General features: G+C 43.5%; 1 protein-coding gene across 1 annotated transcript; it reads right to left on the bottom strand.

Annotated features, from left to right (window-relative positions):
* Positions 1–1,090: 1,090 nt before the first annotated feature.
* On the bottom strand, positions 1,091–4,418 carry SLC25A4 (solute carrier family 25 member 4). Its single transcript, XM_069855929.1, has 4 exons — positions 4,262–4,418; positions 2,984–3,470; positions 2,290–2,430; positions 1,091–1,936 (listed from the first exon to the last, which is right to left on the bottom strand). The coding sequence occupies exons 1-4, from the start codon at positions 4,370–4,372 to the stop codon at positions 1,779–1,781; spliced, it is 897 nt and encodes a 298-aa protein (XP_069712030.1). The 5' UTR covers positions 4,373–4,418; the 3' UTR covers positions 1,091–1,778.
* Positions 4,419–25,759: the final 21,341 nt, after the last annotated feature.

Here is a 25,759-nt window from a genome sequence, read left to right as displayed (position 1 = left end):
CTACCTGCACCTTGACAATAAACTGATTTCAAATATAGGAAAGGCATAACTTGAAGCCTAAGCACAGAACTTGGAACTGATCAAATTCTGAATCTTCTAGCTCTCAATTTACTGCTACTCACAAAACTGGTTAATCCAGAGTTTTCACCTGCATATGCAGTTATGAAAATCACAGAAGCAGCATGCTCCCAGTCCAAGAAATTGGACGGTTCTATGAAAGTCACATGAAGTGTTAAGCAAGGTTAAATGTCTACAACTACATTCTTTTTGAGAGACATGTTCCAGTTATACTCCGGAGTAATCTATTTTCACAGAGCAAGGGATCATACTCTTTGCATCTGTTTTCTTCTGCATATTACGTTGTTCCAGCTTTCACGCTAGCCATGCTGGGACACCAGGTGCCAAGGGAAGGTAACTTAAGCAGTGACAGTACCTGCAGGCATGTCCCATCTTGGTGATAACCCCTTCACTAGAACAATGCTGTTCACTCATCAGTTTTACTAGCTAAGGCATCATCTACTGTGCAGTTTATTTTCAACATGGAAAATAACAGCTGTCTAACTAACTAGACAGCCTTTTACCTTCATGCTACAGCTCATGCAATTCCAACATTTATGTTTCCACAGTCTGTTTTCACTCTAGGGTACTAGAAATGACAAGCATTCTAGAGTTTTTAATCAGTCCACAAGGGCCCCTTACTTGTACATATGAAGTAAAAGATACAGCTGAAATAAAATTTGAGTGTTACTTGCTTAGTCTTACCCCTTTTCCAGGTGGATACACAACAAACATCTGTTTACATATAGTCTAACTGAACTACTGAATAGACATAACTCACTTTCCCTCCTTTGCCTAATTACAGAGACTTTTCCTCAGTCAGTTCACAACGGTGCACTATCTAAAGCTCAAAAAAAACTCTCTATTGAGCATGTTCTGATCTTACTGCTAATTAATTGCTCAAGTCATTAATAGTGTAATTGGGAAGTATAGTTAAGATACCTTAACTCAGCAATGACTTCACTATCACGTGATTACCTTAAAGGACATGTACTTGTAATGTATTTAGTGTACTGAAAACAACAGGAAAAAGTTCTTTAATATATTAATTTATTTCATGACTTCAGTTCTAGTTCAATTGAAACATCAGAGCAGACAACTTTTTGCTTTGTGAAGAAGTTTTGGGGGAATTTTTGAAGCACTCTATCCCTATTCAACAAAAGTATGCTTGAAAAAAATCAGATTATGGTGTCAACCATAAGATTGTAGAACTTCTAAGTGAAGAGGCTGCAGTTAGGAAGTCAGCCTGGTGCTTTACTAGGGTTTGTATTTTCAGACACGCTTTTCGCTTAATATCATGTTTTCTTCTAAAGCTGTATTTTTAAATCATTTTGATGTTATAAATACTGTTGGGTAGCTAGAGACATCACTTAGTATAACAGTTATTTCTGAAGATTTTGTTCTATTAAGCATTCACAATGTTGGACTTTAAATTAGTTATAAAACACCTAAGACTTGTCTCTAGACAAAATGCGTTATCTGAAATTTGAAGTATAATATACATGCACAGGTTCCAATAAAAATGTTGGACGAATTTTCATACAAAATGTTAACTGTGTTGTAGCGGACAATTTTAATTAATTCATCCTCCTCTCAACCAGATATGTTACTCAAATTTTATTGTTTCCCTAGGAAATATTTTGTTGTCCATTACATCACAACAGTGTTATGTTTTAAAAAAGTTGATTGAGAACAATTGAACTACACGATGATGTTAAGTTTTAGACATATTTCTTGATTTCATCATAAAGTACTAATACAAAAGCTCCGCCCATGCCTCTCAACACATTCGACCAGGCACCTTTGAAGAACGCTTTGGATCCTTCATCTTTAGCTATCTTCTTCCAGCAATCAATTGTGCCCTTGTACATAATATCAGCTGTGAAAACAGACAAAGTTCAGAAGTTGTACAGCAAGTCTGTTTCAACTTTCATATATTTAAAACAAGGAATAAGAAAAATGTAGCCAAGCATCTAAAATTAAGCAATCAATCCCTGAAAAGTAGTTTTCATTTTCCACATGGAAGTCAAAGGAAATCAACTCTCAGCCTCTTAAGTGACCATGACAGAAATAACCAGTGATGTTTAAAATAGCTTGCTATTTTTTTTTTAAGGATTCTAATAAGGCAGTCATTAGTTTTCCATAATACAAAAAATACCCAGCGCCTCCCATAATAACTCTATGACAAGATACTTTCTGCTGCCAGACCACCAGAGGAGCACTTGTTCTTACCTCCCTTTCGGCCAGACTGCATCATCATCCGACGTCGCACAGTATCAAAAGGGTAAGAAACCAGCCCTGCTACTGCAGTGACAGTCTGGGCAATCATCCAGCTCACTACGATATGCACATTCTTTGGATCAGGCAACATACCTGTCATCAAGAACAAGTGAGCAGAATCAGCACAGAGGGGAAGATGGCTGTGGAAGGCGCAATCACCCACCAGCCCCACACATCGCTCACTCAAGTCAATTCAATCAAGTCTCGAACTTCCCCCTTCATCCACATTTAACTATTACGAGTGCAGCTAGTTCGAGTGCAGCTAGTTTATAGGACTGTTGGATTTTGCAATCTAAACCCTCTTTGTTCTCCCTACACCAAAAGGGTCTCTCCTGCAGAAACTTCCCAGGCTTGTGTCATGAGTTGCAAGGAGGAACAATCTGCCATAAAAACCCGTATTTTCAAGCCTTAAGACAGAGAAAGAAATTGGAAAATGTCTGAAAATGCAGTGAAAACCAAAGGCTTCGGCTCACAACAGCACACTGAGGGAGGCAGGAATGCGTTTCAGAAATCTCAGTGTGTATTCTAGCACTAGCACCTCGAACTGGTGCCGAGCCAAGCCCTGCTTGTCCTTCTACCGCCAAGCGCGCTGGAGTGACCTTTACTGGATGGACCTTCCTTTGCAGTCACTTTTCCACGCACTTACCCTTGGCCGTGTCATAGACCCCAAAATAGGCTGCTCTGTAGATGATGATGCCCTGAACAGACACGCTGAATCCCTGGTACAGGCCCCTCAAGCCGTCAGACTTGAAGATCTTGACGATGCAGTCACCCAGCCCAGTGAACTCCCTCTCGCTAGCTCCTTTGCCCACATCAGCCGCCAGCCGGGTCCTGGCGAAATCCAGAGGGTAGACGAAGCAGAGGGAGGTGGCTCCTGCGGCTCCTCCGGACGCCAGGTTCCCTGCGAAGTAGCGCCAGAACTGCTTGTGCCTGTCCACTCCCCCCAGAAAGATCTGCTTGTACTTGTCCTTGAAGGCGAAGTTGAGGGCCTGCGTGGGGAAGTACCGGATGACATTGGCCAGGTTGCCTCTCCAGAAGGAGATGATGCCTTGCTCCTTGGGGATGCGGACAATGCAGTCGATGATGCCCTTGTACTGCTTCTCCGCTGTGATCTGTTTGCTGGCGTGCTGGACCTGCACAGAGGAGGAAGAGGAGAAGCGCCGTGAGCTGAAGGTCACCACGCTGGGGGACAGTGAGCGGGGTGTCACAGGGGTTACTGCACAGGACAGGACACAGCAAGCAGGGGTCACTGTGCTGGAGAGGGGAAGGGCAGTGAGTGGGGCATCGTGCTGGAGGTGTCACCGAGTGGGGACACCATGGGGGTCACCGCGCTGGAGGTGTCACCGAGTGAGGACACCATGGGGGTCACCGCGCTGGAGGTGTCACCGGGTGGGGACACCATGGGGGTCACCGCGCTGGAGGTGTCACCGGGTGGGGACACCATGGGGGTCACCGCGCTGGAGGTGTCACCGGGTGGGGACACCATGGGGGTCACCGCGCTGGAGGTGTCACCGGGTGGGGACACCATGGGGGTCACCGCGCTGGAGGTGTCACCGGGTGGGGACACCATGGGGGTCACCGCGCTGGAGGTGTCACCGAGTGAGGACACCATGGGGGTCACCGCGCTGGAGGTGTCACCGAGTGAGGACACCATGGGGGTCACCGCGCTGGAGGTGTCACCGGGTGGGGGGTCACTGAGTGGGGGACACCACGGGGGGGAGTCACTGCGCCAGGGGTGTCACCGAGTTGGGGACACCGCGGGGGTCACCGCGCTGCGGGTGTCACCGAGTTGGGGACACCACGGGGGTCACCGCGCTGGGGGTGTCACCTAGTGGGAGGTATCACCGAGTTAGGGACACCGCGGGGGTCACCGCGCCGCAGGGCACCTAGTGGGGTCACCGCGCTCTGTCCCCCCCGCCCCCACCTGCAGCAGCAGCTTCACTCTCTCGATGGGGGCGACGGCGGTCTTGGAGATGGCGGCGGCGATGCCGCCGGCCAGGAAATCCTTGAGGAAGCTGAGCGCCTGGTCACCCATGCTCGGCCGCCGCTCCCGCACCCCCAGCCCGCGGAGAAGCCGCCCCCCCGGCCCGCGCCGCCCCCCTTATAGCCGCGCCGGGAGGAGGGGTCGCCCCGCGGCCGGGCCATTGGCCGCAGCCCCCGCTCGCCGCCGCCATTGGCCGGGACCCCCCGGGCCCGCCCCGCCGCGCTCGGGACGTCTAAAGGGCAAATTAAAGTTATCTGGTGTGCGAGGGGAACGCGGTGTCAGAGCATGTGCCTGCTTATTAATAGCTCCCGGGAGGCGCAGGAGGGGACTCGGGAAGCTGGCAGGGGGGCCTGGGGCTGCCTGAACTCTATCGCGCTCAAAACCTGCCCCGAGGGTCTGGGCAACTTGTTGACCGAAGTCATAGAATCACAGAATCACCAGGCTGGAAAGGACCCACCGGATCATTGAGTCCAACCGTTCCTATCAAACACTAAACCATGCCCCTCAGCACCTCGTCCACCCGTGCCTTAAACACCTCCAGGGAAGGTGACTCAACCACCTCCCTGGGCAGCCTCTGCCAGTGCCCAACGACACTTTCCATGAAAATTTTTTTCCTAATGTCCCCTGGGGCAGCTTGAGGCCATTCCCTCTTGACCTGTCCCCTGTCACTTGGGAGAAGAGGCCAGCTCCCTCCTCTCCACAACCTTCTTTCAGGTAGTTATAGAGAGCAATGAGGTCTCCCCTCAGCCTCCTCTTCTCCAGGCTGAACAACCCCAGCTCTCTCAGTCGCTCCTCATCAGGCCTGTTCTCCAGCCCCTTCACCAGCTTTGTTGCTCTTCTCTGGACTCTTTCCAGAGCCTCAACATCCTTCTTGTGGTGAGGGGCCCAGAGCTGAACACAGGATTCGAGGAGCGGTCTCACCAGTGCCGAGTACAGAGGGAGAATAACCTCCCTGGACCTGCTGGTCACACCGTTTCTGATAAAAGTCAAGATGCCATTGGCCTTCTTGGCCACCTGGGCACACTGCTGGCTCATGTTCAGTCGGCAGCCAACCAACACCCACCAACCCTGGAGGTCTGCTCCTCCAGGCAGCTTTCTAGACAGACTTCTCCTAGTCTGTAGCACTGCAAGTCAACTGGAAGAAGAAGAGAGAGAGCTTCCAGCCTTGACTTCACGTGGGGTTGGGGATGCTGGGCAGTGTGGGGGTCATGCCCAATGACAGAGGTCACTGGGGACACGTAGCCTGCCCGGGCGGTGGTGCTGACACACTGAATCATAGAATCATAGAATAACCAGGTTGGAAGAGACCCACCGGATCATCAAGTCCAACCATTCCTATCAAACACTAAACCATGCCCCTTAGCACCTCGTCCACCCGTGCCTTAAACACCTCCAGGGAAGGTGAATCAACCACCTCCCTGGGCAGCCTGTTCCAGTGCCCAATGACCCTTTCTGTGAAAAATTTTTTCCTAATGTCCAGCCTAAATCAAGCCTCTATAACTTATAAAGTTAGGAAGTAAGTATCTTTATTCACTGCTGAGACACATGGGAGAATTACTTCCCAAAACAACGTTTGTGCCCGTAGTGGCATCTTGTCTTGGCTTTATACAGTAAACTGTTACATATTCCAAAAAAATGCCTATACATATTCGTAACTTTTCCCTGCTTCTTATTAATGAGTTTGAGAAGAGTCTTCTTCCTGTTTGTGCCTCTGCAGGGTCTTCTCAGGGATGAAGTTGATTGTCTTAACTTCCTTTAACTTCAATCTGCGCACGTGTTCTCCGGATCCTTGCCATCCTTATCAATGTTGTTTTCCACTCCTACCACAGTTCCAGGTGACCTGTCATGCTTATCAGAAATCATCTAGCAACAGACCCCTTTTCTACACAAAGGCTTATAGAAACATGTGGCTTTAGCTAAACGACTGTCATTCTGTGTATTCTTTAAGTGTGAGCAGTTTATATTCTGCTGTTCTGTCAGTTGCTTCAGCTAAATTATTACTATTCTGCTTACCCTTAAGTATTAGTCCTTTCTTTGTGTTTATCTTGAGCTGCTAAACAATGGTTATCCTGTCAGTACTTCACCTAGCCCCGTATCAGTGTGGCGTTGGTGAACATCACAAAAAGGACCAGGTATCTCCAAGCCCACGAGATGCACGCTGTGAGCGTGCAGGCATCGAGGTCTCAAAATACCCTGCTGTGCCCCAAGACCTGACTTTCCCCAAGAGGACACAGTAGGACACAGTGTAACCTCATTTCAACCCTGTGTGGTCAGACAATCATAAGGCTGGCTGTCAGTCCCATCTGAAGGAGGGACAGGAAGGGACTCCGGGAAGCATGTGCCCCTGCCCACTTACGTTGCTTGACTCACACCAAATGTTAAAGAAGAGCAAAGACTGTACTGAAACCCTGTCTTCATCCAGTGCCTGGTTCTCAGGGGAACATTCAACTCTCAAATGAAGATTCACTTGAGTGACTGCGGCCTCACTAGTTTCCCCATTTCTCATCTGCTCCTTCTGGCCAACCCCTATGAGACAGCAAGAGTTTCTGATCCAGTGCTGGGTGACTTTCTTTTGTGGATTAGTTACATGAAAGCCAGTGCAACAGGTTGTAGGTGCATACCTAGGAGTTTGCCCTAAAAAGAGATTGAGATATGCCCCTAGGGCAATGATTATACTGAGGAATGCATAGGGTAAGGGTGGGGGGGTCTCCTTTGATCTGGTAGTATGGTGGAAGTAGGATTCATCTTAATGTAGGCGCTAAAAGATTGGCTGTTCCACGAAGAGACGTTCTCTTCAGGACAGCAAATCTCTTCTCTCTGACGTGTTAGCACAAGTTGAGACTGTAAATTTGATCCCTCATTTCTCTCGCCCTCTGCTGTACATAGATCTGTTGAGGTAGAGTTCTCTTTTCATGAACCTCAGCTCTGGGAAGTGGATGGTGACTTTAACTTCCAGAAGCACCTTTGGCACCTTGGCCATCCTGAGCAGTTAGAGCCTTTCGGAACTCGTGAGAAAGGGAGAGAGAAACCCTCTGAAAGAGACCCTTTCCCTGAGCAAGGACTGGAGGCAGGTGCAAGCAGGAAGCATAGGGGAACCCTAGAATTAGACTGCAAGCTGAGGGGAGTGTTGTTTAATGTATGTACCTTTGACCTTTCCTTTCTCTTCCTCATACTTTGCTCACCAGGTCTGGTCTCTTCTCTTTTCACAGGAAAGTAAACACCCTTTTAATGTCTCAGGGCTCCTGCTGGTTTCATACAGACCCATGGGATGGTGGTGCTCGCAGTTGCTGCTTGGCTGTCCTGACTGATAAGGTCTCTTCAGTGTGTGTCCTCAGGTGCCAGCCAGTGTCTTGGTGACTGGTGTTTGGTGAGTGAGAGTGGCAGTGGGAGGGGAGTGGGGTCCTGGAGTGGTGTCAGGGGTCTAGCCCAAAAGGGTCTTTTGCCTGTGCGCCCCTCACCGTCTTTGTTTTAGCTCATTTAAATTGCCCTTTTTTAAAATGACATTTAGAAACTCATTTAAATTGGGAGGGTGGTGTCTTTAAAATGCACTTTATTTAAGTCTTTAACATAAGAATTCCGCTTAGTTTTTTAAGTTATTGTTGTGCATCATCCCACCTCACAGAGGCTCTTTGGTTTAATGGGTATTTCTGTAGCAGTAACATGGTTTACCCAAGATTGTCAGTATTTAAAGTAAGCAGTGCACCAAAGCACATAGCCAGTTTTTCTGTTTCTGCTCCCCTGTCCCTGAATCCAGATATCTATTTTCAGGAGGTGCTTAGCTTCCAAACAGTTTTGAGAAAAGCCAGGCTGGACCAGGACATGTCTCCCCTACTGTGACAGTTCTTCTTCATTTGTTTGATTTTTGCTAAAAAAATGCCTGTTTTGGATCTTTCTTATGAGACTTTTTATGCTGTTTACTGCAGGTGTTCAAATATAACCTGTAAGGAACTTTCTGCTAACTCCATCAGTACCTCCAAACTTCAGGATAAGCATGTCCACTAGCTGGAAATGCTAAAAAAAGTGAAAGGAACCTTGGCTTTTCATACAGTTAGTTGGTGTTTGGTGTTCTATATTTAGAAGAATTACAGATACTTTTGTAAAGAAACATTTAAAACAGTTTGGAAAATGCAAGCTTTCCTTTCTGAATTATTGAAAGCCAGCTTTTAAGACTCATCTTCCTTGGATCTTTGCAGCTTGGGAAGGATTAGCTGGCTTTCTAGGCTGAGTTTGTGGGTGCTCTGTACTGCGACATAGCATAAAGACACTGGAATTTGTTCCTAAAAATTCTGAGCTAAAAATATTAACCTAGATCTGCATTTTTAAAAGAGATAAGTCACTGACTGCATTGTGCTTTAATGTGTGAATAGCCAGCTTGAAACATTACAGCAGATAAACTTTTACGAAGTATTGTGTCCCCTTGTTTATTTGCATTTCCAAGACACTGGACAACCCTAGTGTTGGGGCTAGGCCAGACACAAAATAGAAAAGCTTTTTCTCTAAAGTCAGCAGTCTGAGTCTGACAGCAGACACAAGTGGGAGAACAAGGTACCAGTCAGACCGTCCTGATCCCCAGCATAGGCAGTGATGAGTGTATTGGCAAGATACCGAGAAGAAATATGTAGGGTTTTTTTTCAGGAAAGATTTATAGGATTGTAGTAAATTCTCCCTGTGTAAGGTTGGTTTATGTTTGTGGTCAGGAGGAACAGAGTGAGAGAGCCCAGAGAGGCTAAGTGAGGATAAGAGTTGAGGAGAAATAAGAGGGTTGGTGATGACAAAGATGATAAAGAAGAGTGAAGGGGTGTGGGTTTTGAGTTTTGTCTTGGCAGATATTAGTGAGGGTAATTTTAGCTGGGTATTGCTGTTGTCTGGCTTAGGAGCCTGCATTGAACTGGAGAGGAAGAAGCAGTGAATGTAAGCAGCACACTGAGGAGGGAAGTGTTAGTGCTGGAAATAGCAGTGGCAATCAACATCGGGTATGTTGGATTCTTAGACCATGTCTGCAATGTGAGGACAAGGAGTTGGAGGAGAGTCAAAACTTCAGAAGAAAACTGGGGAAGTAGATTAAAATGGACGTGGAACAGATCAGAAGTTGTGTTTTAACAGGACAAGCATGGAGTGTGAAAGTAGGGAAGAAAAACCCAACATGCAACACAAAGAGTAGATGTGCAGGAAGTGGGCAGTGCCATACTCATAATTCCTTTGGCAAGGACTCGTGCAGAAGATGTTCAGGAAGTGAGCACTTGAGAAGCGAATTAGAAGCGGCGAAACACAGCCAGGTCTTCCATTAACTTGGGAAACTAGGAGGAAAAGTTAGGAGGTTGGCACAGCTAAAAGGGTAAACAGTTAAATGCTTGTGGATGAAGTAAACCTGATCACAGGCCAGTCAGGAAACTGAAGGTGAAAGCAGTCTTGAGGTATGTGTTTGTCAGACAGACTTCATAATTCATGGAACAGCAGTAGAGAGTAAGAAACGAAGAGAGTCTACCCTCAAATATGTGCTAGAAAATAAAGATAGAGCATGAGGGAGAGGGATGAGATTAGATGGGATTTTGTAAGTCTGATGAGCTGAAAATCATGGAAAGAGCAAATGAAAAGAAATGAGGAAGGACATCGCAGGCGAGGAAGCAGGTCAGAGAGGAAGGATGGGACAACAGAGATCAGAGGTAAAGCAATGATTGCTGCAGACCCTATCAAAGGGCATGGCTCCTCCAGGGAGTAGGACACTGAGTGAAGGGTGCAGCTGAAATGAAGGGACCAAGGCAAGGACACATATGGATGTCTGCTATAGGGCATCAGCAAGGACATCAACGTGAAGCTTGGAAGCTTCATGAGGATGAATGTGAGAAATTGCTGAGATATTGCTGAAAAGCAGAGAAAAAGTGATGGGGATGGTGAGGGCAGCCCCATTGTGAGAGAGAGGAGTGGAATGGGATGAGAAATGGAGGTCTTCGTAAGAGAATGAAGCTGCAGAGGGCAAGTGAGACAAGGGGATACAAGATGTGTGGGCACTGAGATTTACTAGGCCTGTGGGAAATATTGAAGTGTATCTTCCGGTGTCAGTAAGTGAAGAGAAGGAACGAAATTGGAATGGGCTGAAGGACAGAACAGGAATGCAAGAACGGCCAACTGAGCAATGGTAAAGTCTCAAGGGAGTGGGGATGGAGAGGCAGAGGTGAAGCAAATGCCACTAAGGGTAAAAAGGAAGCAGAGTAAGAGGTAGGGCTCCGTGCCTCAGGTAGGTTATTTAAGAAACAAGAAGGAGCAGCTGAAGGAATAAAAGGAGAGAGAAGAAAACAGACTAGGTGGGGAAGGAAAACTAGAGGAGTACAGAAATAAATTGCAGCAAAGAGGGCAGGGTGAGAGAAGCGGAGGAGGAGCACACAAGCAGGGTTAACTAGGTTAGACAGAGTCACACTGGTCTCTGTTGGCTGGTTCTTTCTTCATCCAGGTGTGTGGCCAGGTGTGCTATACTTTTGACATTCCCTTTTCACTGAACTAGTAATGAAAGAATATGTGTGGACTGAATGTCTTCTGTGGTGTTAAGTATTGCCCTGGTGAAAACAACTAACCTAAGGTTAATATATTTTTTTTCAATTTGCAATGCTTCATTAACTTCACTTATGGCTGCTCTGGTGTAGTGGAGGAGAAGGGAAAGGTCACTGTAAAGAGTGGGACAGGGGGAGCCAGGGAGAAAGGAAACCAATCAAGTACTAATCCTGCAGGGTTTGGTTCCTCATCAAAGGTTTATTTCAAGCAGTTTTCAGAACCTCAGTTTCTTGTTTAATTCTGTTGCAGCATGAGATATGACAAGGCTGCTTTGAGTCAAATCAATCAAGCCCTAATTCCTGTTACACTGGTTGTATGAAGAACTGAAATCACAATCTTTACTCTGAAGTTAATTTCATTTCCTTATAGGACTGTATAGTAAATAATGGGTATACTGTAGACAGAATAACAATATTGCAAAGATTTAGAACTTGAGTAATTTTTTCTCGTAGGTCTCAACATACCTCGAGAACAAAAATAATCTTTTATGTCACAAGTGTGCATCACAATAAATAATTAATGGATGCTACACGGTGTCATGAACATTTACAGTACTCTAAAACACCTATTCCTTGTTCAATAATTAGTGCACCCATGCCACAAATGTAATAGAACACATTACAGGTTATGGTAAACTCATTAAATCAGAGCCATTGCGGATAGTTTCCAAGCTATGGATATAAGCAAATTAATGACCTGATAGACTCCATAATAGTTGGTTTACTACTTATTAACTCAGTTTTGGTATATATTTTGATATCAAGTATAACTTGTTATCCTCAGACTGTTTGTGGCAGTGAAGTGACTTGCTCAAGGTCAGTTTGTCAGCATGTGGCACAGCAAGGCATGAATGCAGGTTTCCTAGTTTTGCCAGATCTCTCTCAAAGATACTGCTTGTACATATTTTTTAATTTCCTTTCCTTCCCCATCTCTACCTTTTAGTGGGTCAGGACAACCAGCTAAAGTTGGAAGTTGAGCCAGAAGCAGAGAGCGTTTTATGAGAGGTTGCTGTCCTAATCTGGAACGCAGCTTAGGGCTGAAGTGGGTGAGGTAGGAGTCTGTTCCAATGCACGCAAGTAGGTAGATGGAGTAACGTACATCATAAAATCACATTTTGTATTTAAATAACCTCTGTAAAAAAAAGTAACTTTAAATGGTAGTTTCTATTGCTTTATAAGTTCTGGTTTGGTGTGTGGTGGTTTGAGATGCTCTCAATCAGACAAGGTTAGCTGGCATAAATTGGTACCATTCAGTTACCTAGTAACATTCTGCAGAAGTACTAGTGCCCAGCTAAGTAGTGTTGCACACGCTACTTCATTGTTATTACAAAATTGCTACATCTCCACTGAACTGTGCTTTCACTTCATCATTATTCATGGGCAAGACCTGCTGAAGACAATAGAAAAGGGTCTGAAAAGGAGCTAAGTAAGGATGTCAGAATTGAGCTAACAGTTAATAGGTTTTCTCAGAATTGTACTGCAATAATTTGAAAAGTCAAGATCATGTTTATTCCAATGATACCGGTAAAGCTTACTCAGAACGATCATAAAGCAGATTTTGAAAGCCTACTTTGGTGCTGAAAGGGATATCATACTTTTTCTTTTGGTGTAGATCTCTACAGAAAATAATTTCTTTAGCTAAACATGCATCATTACATGGTGGAGCATGTATCTGTTCTTGGTTTCAGTGATATTCAGTTTTTATGCTTCCAGGAAAAAAATGCATGCTGAGGTGATCTCTGGTGTTTGTATATTTAATTAATTAAAAGAAAAAAAAAGATGTAGCTGGAACATATTTTGCATGACAAAATGAGATCTGGTGATTGTTTTGCTCTACACCAGCTATTAAAAAACCTTACTGTTCAAAAACTGTGACCTTCAAGGCAAAGAGACTGTTGAAAGGTTTACTTTCCAGGGTCTTAATCTCTTGGGTTGCAGTAATTTTGGAGTGTCAGAAATTCGTTTAGGTTATTGTTTTTCTGTTTGTAATCTTTGCTTCTGGGTTCTCTTTGCTAAGTTGCTTTTGTGTGTAGTTTTACTGTTCTGGGCATTTTATCTTTTAAAAATCCATTGTTTCAGTCTGACAGTATTGAATTAAATGAAATAATTTAAGTGATTTATTTGGTTTCCATCTACTATTTCTTACAATACATGTGATTATAATATAATTTTTTTTCTAACAGTGTTAGCTCCCACTCAAGTTGTTACTTCTTTATATCTTTGCATATTTTGTAGAGTTTCTCATTCTGTGATTTTACATTAGATTAGTCTTTCTTCTGTGAATTACTCCATAATTTCTTTGCTGACAGTAATTTTATTTTCGTATATTGTAGGACAATCCGAAACAATTTCTGACAACAGTATATTTTTCACTGAATCACAGCTTTATGCTTGGTGAGACAACCTGCATTGCAATAGCAGAACAAGGTATTTATATTTTTATATTACAGATACAATTGCAGGCATTGCATAGATGTCACTGTTACACATACTTGCAACAGCTATTACCACAACAGTTGTACCAGAAATTCAAGTTTATTTTCAAGTAAGTGAGAAATGAACAAATTATATCGCTCAGTGGCTGAATCATCAATTTCTTACCACCCTATTTGGTGGTTCAGTAATCCACAAATACAATGTTATTAGTATTATTCAAATAATATTGTTTATAATGACAGACATGGTTTTGCAATAAATTGAAGTATTAATCTTTCTGTATTTTGCAAGAAAAAATTTGCAAGGAAAATTAAGACCAGCTCCACACCATGCGTTATTAAAAGTGTATCTGTATTAATCAAGACTGTGGGAAAAAAATACTTCCCTAGCTTACAGAGCTACACATCCGCCTCTCATCCATTACGGAGATGCAATTTGTATAGACAAGGAAGTTCTCTTTTATGATCCTTCTTATTTCATTTAAGGTACTTCAATTATGCTAGCAAGAGTCTTACTTCTTCCCAGATAAGCTGCTTCTCTTTTAAGGGCCTCTGTTAAGGAATTTCTTCGCTATAAGAGTGGTGAGGCTCTGGCACTAGTTGCCCAGGGAAGCTGTGGCTGCCCCATCCCTGGAGGTGTTCAAGGCCAGGTTGGATGGGCCCTTGGGCAGCCTGATGTAGTGGGAGGTGTCCCTGCCCATGGCAGGAGGGTTGGAACTAGATGATCCTTAAAGTCCCTTCCAACCCAAACCATTCTATGATTCTATGTAACAGTTTTTCATATTTGCTCATATACTTGCCCTATCCTGATATAAAGAATACCCCCAAATTGAAGCAATAGCTGGGTAGTTGTTAAGAATAGATGTGTATAATGTCTCCAGACTAATTTCAGGTCATGCTGGAGATGAAGGTGTATGGCCCTTGCTCCAGAAAACATGGTATTCTGATTTAACTGATCAGCTGATGTTGGTGAAATTTGATGGTGAAATAAAAAGGCTGGATTCTTTTTAAATTATAGGCATGCTGTAGGAACTTTCAATTTTTATCCCAACTGGGATCCTTACGCCAGTGAGTTTTCCTCATTAACAGCTTTTGTCTAAAACTACTTGAAGCAGAGGTAATCAGGATGTTGCCAAGAACAGTAGTTTTTACACTAGAAGGATTCCAGATCATTAAAGCATAGTCAAGGAGGTATATTCATTTCAGAAAAAAATCTTCAAGTCCAACATGAAGGAAAAAAAGGTCAGCAGAGCAGCCAAAACCTCAGCAACGGGGACACCAATGCTGAAGACAGTAACCATACCTTTGAGGGGAGAGAAAAGTAGTTGAGATAGTCATTCGATGTCAGAACTTATTTCTTCTGACTTGTGAAAAAAATCCAGAGTTAAAAAATGAAAAAAAGCCAGTAGAAACGAAAAAAGAAACTGAACAAAACAGGGAGAGGACTAAAGGAGTGAAGGCTAGGAAGAAAGTACTTAAAGGTGGGAATGACAGAGGAATACCCAGTGATGTATGGGACAGAGCTAAAGAAGACAAAAGTGTGCAGGTCCTAATGGGCACCTTTATTATTCTCAGCATTGTTTGTCTTGAGACCAGTGTGACCAAGATTTGTTCCTTTTTCTCCAGTCTGGCCTCTATCTTAAATGGCGTTAGGCTAAGGATCTTAAAAGTTTTAATAACTGGAACATCCTCTCTATAATTTGCTTGTCGGTTGTACATAGTTTCAGATGGATTAGTTCTGGTTTGTTAGGCTGTGATATTTAGCCTCATGGTTCATCTCGTATTTAGCTTTGCTAGTCTAATATCTAGTAGCTGTGGTCTTCATTCTGTCTGTGGGTGGTATTGCTGAGCCTGTTTGCAGTGATCTGTTCTTTCTCTCTAACTTTTGCTAACTTAATCAAAAAATTTGTGTCATAAACTGGAACATCTCTTGTATTTGAAATGTCTGTATCACTGAGGGGAATGCAGGTACCAACAGATGTTTCCGCTTCTGCACTGTAACAGGCTGAAACTACAAGACAAACCTTTGTCAAATTGAAGAGTCATATGTAGTAGTTTGTGACTCCACTACTTCTTGTATGACATTATCCTGCAGACCTGTGGACAATCACAATGGCTGTGTGAGACCAGCTGATGGGCAGCTGAAAGAAACAGCAAAACAAAGGTGTAAGTAGCTTTTCCTTCTCTCTCTGAGTCTGTAGTTAGGAAGTGCTCCTCTTTCTAACCTGTTTGATATAGGATATAGCATTTGCCAAAGACTTCTGAGTCCAACTCAAAACTTCATGTTTAAACTTGGCAAGAGGTGTCTTTAAAGAAGACATCCAAGACTGATTTAAAATAGCAAGTGGTGTCAAATCTGTTGTGTCCCTTGATGGGGTATTTTTGTGCTTCAGAACTCACTCTGGAAAAGATCCAGTTCGAGTCTCAGTCCCAAAAATTCCTTTTGATTTTAATTTACCCTGCTGAGCTGATATACAGGATATGAGAGTGAAGAAATGATGAGGACAGAAGCAGAAGTCAGGAAATATAATACATTATGTAGTATGTTACCTCAGCTTGACAAAACCCCAATCTGTATTTCATTAATTCCTGGAAAATGTCTGCCTGTTTCTGATTCCAAGAGAAAAGTGACCTTTCTTAGAAGTCATAACAAAGAAAGAAAGATATTGTATTAATATATGCATTATATGTAATATGTACAGTTGTATTATAGGTAGGTATGAATTAATATATGCTGTAGAAGTGTCCTGCAGGTCAACACTGTAGAAGAATTGTCCTTTTGCTCCATTTACTTTCTCGTTATTTACGGCAGGATGTAGTAATGGAAGAAATTGAGCTATTCACTATCTTCCATACAGCTATATTGGAAAAAAAAAGTTAGAGGGGATGTTCAGAGTATATATAGTGGGGAAAATGGAGATCACGGGCACAGTCATCCAGACATGAAACAGTTTTGAAATGGTTGAACCAAGATAAATTTTCTAGACCATCTAAGATTACTTCCAGGATCATAGTGACAGAGGGGTCACCCACAAGCTGACAAGCTGTATGAATCTGCCGCTTGTCTGTCATTTTCCTTTGCTTTCAGATGTTACAGTGTGGTAGGGCTGGCACCCATTTTCTGTACATAGAACTAGATCAGGGACTCAGGTCAGAAGTAGCAGTTCAATTACAACAGGCAGATCCTTATGTGGTTGAAAATAATCTCTGTGGCTTCCATGTGTTCCTGTCGATGCCTTGCTTCATTTTTGTAAGGTATTTTTGAAGTTGCAGGCTTTCTTGTTCACTGGTAATAATCCACAGCTGGGAAGAGCTAAAAGAATGAAAAGTTATGAGACAGCAGTTCCCTGGTACCCAGCAGCTTATTATTATACTTTTTTTGCCTCCTGTTCTGTCCTTCATCTCTGCAAAACAAGATTAAAAAAATCCTTAAGCAGACCTTTCTTCTTTTCTTCTCTTCCCCGTTTCCCTCCACTTCTAAAATATCCTCATTTCCAAAGAAGAGATCCCACTGACACCACTTCTGGGAAAACTACTCAGAAACTGTGCACTTTCTCCTACTGGGCACTGCTCAGCCCCGGAGGTTGTTCTCAGTGTTGAGCAGTAGTAACGGTGTGGGAGGAGGATGGTTGCAGCAGGAGATGAGCAGCACACAGTAACATAGGCTCCTTTTCCCTGCTACCTCTTCACTCTCCAGCAAGCGTGGGTTTATTTTAGCATTGGCCTTCTGAAGCAGGATTAATTTTCCCCTGAATAGGTCAGCCTGGGACAGAGCCAGGATCCATGGTCTTCCATAGCTGGGGTGCCTTGGGAAGCCGGAGATACCTACTAAGTAGACAGGGCCTCTAGCTGCTGGGCCTATGCCCAGTGCAAGAGAAGTATCCTGAGATAACCTTCCTGATAAGCAGCAGATCAGTCTATATGGGGTCTGTTTGCAGAGGCAGAGCTGGGCTATAGCAGTGCCCTCTGCTGTGGGGATTCGGGAAAACCACAAAAGGCAGTGCTAAAAACCAGCAGAACATGAACAAAATAGGACTAGGAAAGCAGCAGTGTGTGGATACGTGAATTATTTAATCCTCTAATTTCATACAGTGCTTCAGCCAATTGAAATATGCCCTCATCTCTTCACTAGCAGTTCAGTTTGTGGCAACAGAATATGACCAGGAGTCTTACTGGGTTTTAGCACTTGTAGTATCCTTGCAGCTGAGCAAAGCATCTTGTGACCCAGAAATCATACCTTCTGGCATGCTTGTTTGTGTTTCAGTGTGCAAGAGAGACTCAGAGGAAGGAATTTCCATCAGCAAGTCAGATTTTTGTAACTTTCTTGTTTTTCTTAGTTTTATATGGAATTACTAAATTCCTTACTTCCAAGTACTTGGGATAAAGTTGTGTATAAAGCTACAGCCATCCAAAATGACTCTTGTTTAAGTAAAGGATGCATAGAGATGTCTGGGATTTTTTTTTTTCCATAGCTAATTTGTGAACCAGTGTGGAAGCAAAAGGGAAGTAATCCAATATTTTCATCAGAACTAGAGGGAACTGACATTGAGGGGAATTTCTAGCCCTAATGCAATACAGCCCTGCTAGGCTTGAGGCATGGGGTAACCCTGAACCCTTGCACATCTGCAGGTATCTTTGGTAGCTGTTCAGAGCAGTGCTTGGGACTCTATTCTAGAACATAACAGCCACATCTGGGCTGGTTTCAAGGCCTTAGTGGCATAAATGGTTTTGTGGTCTATTCTGAAAAACCACTGCTTCACTTCCCAAAACATGTTGCAATGGTAAGACCTGATGCTTATCTTAATATTTGTGTCTTTAAATGTGGTATCTCTTTGATACTGATTTTAAAATCCTTGCCTTCAATTTCTTTGCCTCAGACATACTGTCCCGACTGTGTGGGACTTTCTTTGATTTAGCTAAATAAGTTTGATTCTCTATGCGGCCTGAAGAAAACAAGTAGTGGCTCCTTTTCAAAGGAAAGAAACTTACACTTTCTGACTAGTGCAAAACCTCCACAAAATCTAAAAACATCTAAGTAAAGAAAGAACTGATCAATATCCCTGTGACTCAACTGATGTTGTACAGCGATAAATAAAATTAACTGTAGTCATTAATCCTGTCAGCTGCTCAGCAAATTGTTGTATGATATGCCGAGGTTTGTGGTGCCTTTTTATTTAGGCAGTTCATGAATTATGAAATAAATCAAGGATTCTATATTTTTGGAAGTGTGATTTCACTTTGGAAAGTGGCTGTAAGAGTGGAGCTGTGAGGCTGTTCATTGCCTCCCTGCACCTTCAGGAGCAAGAACTCAATTTCTGTTAGAGAAACCCAGTTCTAACACTCAGGCCTGCAGCCTCAAGCTGGGCTCTAAAGGTAAGGCCTTTTGTGCTTCTGTTTTAAACAATAATCACACCATAACTCTGGGCCTGTTTAGGGGAAGACAGAGAACCCGGAAAAGTGCTTTTTCTTTCCACTTGGTTTGCTCTTCAGTTTTGTGGAACATTTGGCTTGATTTGTCAGACTCCCAAAGCAGAAGAGACAGGATAGATACCACACCATTGCCTGGCTGAGGTGAGGATTTGCTCAAGTAAAATTCACACCTCAGCCAGGGTGGCAGGAGGAATTTGTTGACCAGAAGAGTGATCATATTGCTCTCTACACAGCCCAAGTTTTTGTTGGCTAGCATTTGCAGCAGAAAACAGGTCTAATGGAAGGTAAAAAAAGTTGATCAGTTTTACCTGTAGTCTCAGAACGTGAGGGTATTGGCTGAAAAAATGTGGAAACAGGTGAAATGTGATTGTGTCTTTTCTTTCATAGATTTCACAGATAAATTGGAGATGGGAGAATCAGTCCAGCATCTGGTGTGATTACAACTGAAGCCAAGTTGGCAAACTTGTTTCAGTCTGATTTCATTTCTGTCTTGGCCACATTCTAGTAAGCATCTGTCCAATCGCATTTGTTTTGTTTAATTTGTGAGCCCTTTCTAAGTGTAAACTTCTGAAGTCTGTGAAATTTGAAACACAGAAAAATCATCTGTTATAGAAGAGAGGGATATTTTCCAAAGATAATGCTGTTTGGAGAGGATCCCACAATGTGATGATACCTTCTGACATGTCATGAAATCATGCATTAGAAATGTCTGTATCTCTCCATTACAGTTTGCTAGTTCACATGTAGGTAAGGACTCTGTGGATGTCTGCATTGGGACAGGTGAGTTGCACACCTATTTCCTCCCTGTGCTGATCCTGTAGTGTGAAATGAGAGTTGCTAAGAATTCGTGGGCTTTGTTGTATGGAAAGTGGCAGCATCACCAAATTCATTTCAGGAAGGGATACTTGCATACACTCACTAGGACCATCAGGCTTCTATAGATCCTAGGTGTTTGGGGTTTTGGTTTTGGGTTTTTTTAGTTACTGTGAGTTGCTCTGCAGAGCCTCATCCATCAGCATGCTCTCAATCCCTTACAGAAGCAGACCAACCACAAGCCATTATCGATGGAGAAAACCTCAGTCCCTATCACCTTTGCAGTCCTCCTGCAATATAAGCTGACGGAAAAATGCTTTAAGGGCCCAGGTGTGAGTATCCCATGTGTTAGAGAATCCCTGGTAGCTTAGAAACCTTGGCGTCTGGCTAACTGTCATGTGGCGGGTGTCTTCCATGCTCCATTCACTGCTGCCTCCTGCCCCGCGGTCACCAGAAATGCTAGCCGGCAGACGCCAGGGTGTTGCCTGCTGTCTTTGCAGAATGCTGTGACTGTCCTGCTGCTGGAGTTTGGTAGTGTTATCAAAAACTGAGTGTGACTCTCGTGCTGTATGTTTATTGCTAACGCTTCTGAACTGGAGAATGGGGGTTTCCTCAGTGCATTAGCCTTTATTCTGGAGGAGTTTGGGTCACAGAGGACCAGTTCAAAAGTAAACATTTAGTTTGAAACATGCCAGCAAAGTGTCCTAAATGATTCACTACTGTGCTTAGTTGGTTGGTTGAGATCTCTGATATATTGTTTATATGAGGTGGTATTTTTGTAAGCTCCATTAAGTCTTACACCATTCCTGTGGAGTCTGGGCTGGAGCTGTGTACTGGGAGGGGGAAGGGAGACAATTTTCCACTTACCAAATAGGGTAGGCAACATATTTGAAATGGAATTGGACCCTTTCTCCAACTAATGGAGTATCTGGTTAAAATAGGTCAGTCCTTTCACTAACCTAGGGCTCATTTTTTTTCACTGTGTATGAAATTGTGTTTTCTTAGTATTGTTTTGTCTTTTTTACATTTTTCTCAGAAAAACTGACAAACTTAAGAGAAAGGTGTTTAGTCAGCAGGAGTTTCAGGCAGTAATTGAGTGCATATAAGAATGATCATCTTTATCCAGAACCACTTAGCTGTGGGAAGATAGAATTTTAACTTCCTAGGAATGTTTCCTTAACTGCCGCTTTTCACAGTGCCTGCAGCTAAGTGCATTCAGGGCACGCATACTGTGTTTCTGTATAAGGGAAACTATGTGAAGTGACCAGATTATTTAAGGGACAGGGAAATAATAGGTTTTCTAGTTGATTTTTCATTTTCAAACCACAGCTGGACAATCCTCTACCACCTTCCCATCCTCCGTGTTGTTCTGAAGTCTAAAAATATGACAAACTTTTTATTATTCTTAGAATGATTATTCTTGCATGTTCCAGTCAGTCATATCAGAGATTCTTGTTCTTTGTCCAGAGCAGTGTGGTATCTGTAGTTTCAAATGATTATACAGGTCACTTGTCCTGTGTCTTTAAGGGGAATATTGCATGATTACTTGATGTTATTTCCACTTTGTTCTGAATAGTTAGAGAAAGCAGTTCACCCCTCCTACCAAGTAAGCAAAGCTTAGCTGGCTGAAAGTTGTCTCTGTGGGTACGCATTTCCTGCCATCCATCTCTAATAGAGAGATCTCAGTGCTGTTAAGGAATGAGTTTGACAGCTTCTGATAATGCTTTTATTGCAGTTTGTCTGAATGCCTGGAGGCACGAGCTTCATGGTAGTCACTAAATTACATTGCTTGAGCACAATTTTTATTCCTCTTCGGCACTTTCCTGTAGGTCACTTTTATTTCAGATTCTTAGGCCACAATACTTTTTTTAAACTGCTGTCAGTGTTATCACAACAACACAAAGGCCCTCCTAATGATCTCAGATTGAATACCAGCTGCACCCGGCTTCTGTTTTTTTCTGGCCATGGTGGCCTCATGAGGTTGCCTTGCACTTAATGTCCAGAGTTCTTTAAAGATTTCACCCATTTCACTAGCAGGCATTTCTGGGTATTGTCCTGGATAGAGGGGAGTTACTCTGAGATGGAAAATAACAGATGATAGTTGGAGGAGATCCTACTTTCTGCTCCCACAGATATAACCCAGGTCTCTCCAAGATTGCAAAGGATGTGAAGCTATCCTGTCAGGCAGTTTAGAAACTGGTGTTCACAGAGAGCTTTCTTATGTGTTTGCCTCTGGGAATAGATTCCTTTTTTGCATCGCTTACTGCAGGTTGGGAACAGCAATCTCTGCCACACCTCTTACAGTCTGTTTTCCCCAAGGAGATAACAACTGTCTTGGTTGTCATCAATAGCTTTAATTCTTTGCTGCTTCTTTCTACCTCACTTTTCCTCTGGGTGTATTTAAAGACCTACTTGCCTTGAAGGTGCCGTTTCAGTTATCAACAGGGCAAAACACAAGAGTTGGGCCATCAGCTCTGACACGTCTGTCTGTGGTGTTTGTTATGAAAAGCTATTTGGATGGATGTGATATGTTGGCTCTGGCCAGCAGCTAGGTACCTACACAGCCACTTGCTCACTCTCCTCCAGAAGGACATGGGAGAGAACTGGAAGAGCAAATTGAGAAAACTTTTGAGGAGAGATAAAGATGTTTAATAACTAAAGAAAAAATATGACGTGATGTAAAGGTAATCACTCACCACCTCCCACAAGCAGACTGATGCCTGACCAGTCTCCAAAAAGCTACAATGGCTGCATTGGAAAACAACCCCATCCGCAATTTTTGTTGCTGAGCATGACATTATATGGCATGGAATGACCCTTCAGCCAGTTTGGCTGTGTCCTGTCCCATCTTCTTGCACCCACCCTCCTCAACCTACTTGAGCAGCATGAGTAAAAGAGCAAGCCTTTACACTGTGCAAGCGCTGTTCAGCAACAGCCAGGAGACTAGTGTGTTATCAACAGTATTTCAGTCACAAATCCAAGGCACAGCAGCATATGCGCTGCTATGAAGTTAACTCAATTCCAACCAGACCTGATACAACAGAGCTGCTTACCACTAATGCATAGCAGATCAAAAATTTAAGGTGCAGTTTCATAGCTGATGTGGGGATCTCAATGATTCAATGACAGCTCTCAGCTCCTTCTCCTTCCCAGTCATGTTCTCCATCTCCTCTCATATCAGCACTCAGTCGTGGAGCCTCAAAAAAACTGAACACGTCCTCAATAGTGAATTGAAGCTGTTATGTAGGCATGGGGCTAGGAACATCTGGCTGGGGCTGAGGAAAATGACAGAAGTGACCTTTCTGGAATAGACATAGGTCAGTTTGTGACATAGCTGGATGGTTGTTATACTGTAGTTGTACATTGTCATTCTTATTTACCTCTAAATAATCTTCCCCCCATCCACTTATTTCCTTTTAAATGACTGCTGTCACCATATTGTCTGTAACTCCTACTTCAGCTTTAGAGCAATTAGCCAGAGAAAACTGTATACGGAAAAAAGTATCCAGTGGTTTGGTTCTCTGAAGTTATGATACATGAGTCTCTCATTAACAGTTAACTAGAAAAATGAACTTATAGAATCATAGAATAATTTGGGCTGGAAGGGACCTTAAAGATCGTCTAGTTCCAATTTCCCTGCCATGGGCAGGAGCATATCCCACCAGACCAAGGTCCCATCCAACCTGGCCATGAACACCTCCAGGGATGGGGCAGCCACAGCCTCCCTGGGCAACCTGTGCCAGTGCTTCACCGCTCTCATCGTGAAGAAATTCCTCCTTATGTCTAGTCTACATCTGCCCCTAGTCCTATTACTACAAGCCTTTGTAAAGAGTCCCTCCCCAGCTCTCATGTAGCCCTTTCAGGTACTGGAAGGTTGCTATAAGTTCTGCTTGGAGCCTTCTCTTCTCCAGGCTGAACAACCCCAACTATCTCAGCCTATCCTCATATAGGAGGTGCTCCAGGCCTCTGATCATCCTTGTAGTTCTCCTCTGGACTCATTCCAACAGCTCCATATCCTTCTTATGTTGAGGATTCCAGAACTGGATGCAGTAATCCAGATGAGGTCTCACAAGAGAGGAATAGAGGGGCAGAATCACATCCCTTGACCTGCTGGCCACGCTTCTTTTGATGCAGCCCAGGATACAGTTGGCCTTCTGGGCTGCAGGTGCACATTGCCGGCTTGTGTCAAGCTTCTCATCAATCAGCTTGTGCTACAGAATGAAATGTAAAGGTTGTTCATAGCTGCCTGGAGGAGAGGGACCTGGGGGTGTTGGTTGACAGCCGACTGAATATGAGCCAGCAGTGTGCCCAGGTGGCCAAGAAGGCCAATGGCATCTTGGCTTGTATCAGAAACGGCGTGACCAGCAGGTCCAGGGAGGTTATTCTCCCTCTGTACTCGGCACTGGTGAGACCCCTCCTCGAATCCTGTGTTCAGTTCTGGGCCCCTCACCACAAGAAGGATGTTGAGGCTCTGGAGAGAGTCCAGAGAAGAGCAACAAAGCTGGTGAGGTGGCTGGAGAACAGGTCTTATGAGGAGTGGCTGAGAGAGCTGGGGTTGTTTAGCCTGGAGAAGAGGAGGCTGAGGGGGGACCTCATTGCTCTCTACAACTACCTGAAAGGACGTTGTAGAGAGGAGGGTGCTGGCCTCTTCTTCCAAGTGACGGGGGACAGGACAAGAGGGAATGGCCTCAAGCTCCGCCAGGGGAGATTTAGGCTGGACAATAGGAAAAAATATTTCACAGAAAGGGTCATTGGGCACTGGAACAGGCTGCCCAGGGAGGTGGTTGATTCACCTTCCCTGGAGGTGTTTAAGGCACGGGTGGACGAGGTGCTAAGGGGCATGGTTTAGTGTTTGATGATCTGGTGGGTCTCTTCCAACCTGGTTACTCTATGATTCTATGATAATGTACTTCAATGCAAATGGATAGAGATTTTTTTACTTTGTGTATTTTTTCTCAGTGACTATCTATCTCCATAGGTCTTTAGAATGGGATATACAGTCTATAATATTTTGCAGTTTTGGGGTTTTGTTTTTAGTTAAACTGGAAACGTGTACAACAATGTGGAAAGGTTTCCATATGAAGTTCCTCTTCTGGAAAACCGAAGTGGTATTTTTTGGAATGCCCTTGCCACTAGATGGCAGTGCACCCCTTGGATAGAGAAAATAGGCTGCGTTCAGTGCTAATGTGTTCTCAGACTGGCAAATTTCCCATATGGAGAGTTTGGCTGGGGTGAGGAGCGAGTGCAGTGCTGGAGAGAACTGTAATTGTGTTATGACCCTTTGACAGCACTGGCATGGAGTTCTAATTTTTCTTCAGTACGATAGATATCTTAATTGAATTTCACAGAGCTTGACATGACAAGATAATAAAGAAAAGGTCTGTTTTAACCACAATTAACCCAGAAGTCAGTATTGCTGAGTTTATTGGAGAAATCTCTGCCTCTTGTACGCGTGCTGCGCTTGCTGTGCCAAGTTCTGAAGTACTCAATCGGTGCTTGAAGTGAATTGCAAAGAGGAGACTGACCCAAATCATGACCTTGGAATCTGGCTGGAAATAGTTTGGACTGACAGTTTGCTACACGTGGAAAATCCTGTTATCATTTAGAAGAGTTAAGAGCTCTAATTTTCATTCTTCTACACCAAATTTCATTTTAGTGTAACGCTAATAAATTGAACTGAAGAAAACTTATGTAATGGTGCTAAGAAAAAGGGTGCTTATGTTTAGGCTGGAGTTGTTACAGTCTTCAGAATATTAAGATGAGGAAGTTGTGCACGTTCGCTGATCCCAAATATATAGGCATGTGTGCGCAAAATGGATGTAACACCCCTTCACTCTCACATGGAGCATTACACATCGGCAAATGGAAATGACCACAGTAAGATTAGCTCCACATCACTGAGCTGGTGAGCTATTGAGAGTTGAAGGTAAGAGATGTACAAAACTGGATGCTTTGTCATCGTTTTTGTAGCATTACAATTCTCTACTAAAACATCTAGAAAACTTGTAGGGAAATACCAAACATTCTGAATTTAAAAAATCACTTAAAATATTTAAAATCAGTTAATTTCTAAAAGAAATGTGATTGACAAAATTTCAGTGTAAGTTCAGTAAAAGGTACTTTGTGAAAAGCTGTTTTAGAAAGGGCATTGTTCAACATGTTAACTTTTGCAAAAGGCATTTTCAAATGTTGTATGATGTGTCTTGTTGTGCAAT

Source organism: Phaenicophaeus curvirostris, chromosome 4, assembly GCF_032191515.1.
Source record: "Phaenicophaeus curvirostris isolate KB17595 chromosome 4, BPBGC_Pcur_1.0, whole genome shotgun sequence".
Lineage (NCBI taxonomy): Eukaryota > Metazoa > Chordata > Aves > Cuculiformes > Cuculidae > Phaenicophaeus > Phaenicophaeus curvirostris.
Note: the sequence above shows the minus strand (reverse complement) of the source record. Positions and strands in the feature narration are given on the sequence as shown.

Coding starts and splice junctions, on each gene's coding strand:
- SLC25A4 (XM_069855929.1), bottom strand. CDS start 4,372: ATGGGTGACCAGGCGCTCAGCTTCCTCAAGGATTTCCTGGCCGGCGGC. Junction 3,471..4,261: donor GAGTGAAGCTGCTGCTGCAG/GTGGGGGCGGGG, acceptor TCCTCTGTGCAG/GTCCAGCACGCCAGCAAACA. Junction 1,937..2,289: donor GCAGTCTGGCCGAAAGGGAG/GTAAGAACAAGT, acceptor CTGTTTTCACAG/CTGATATTATGTACAAGGGC.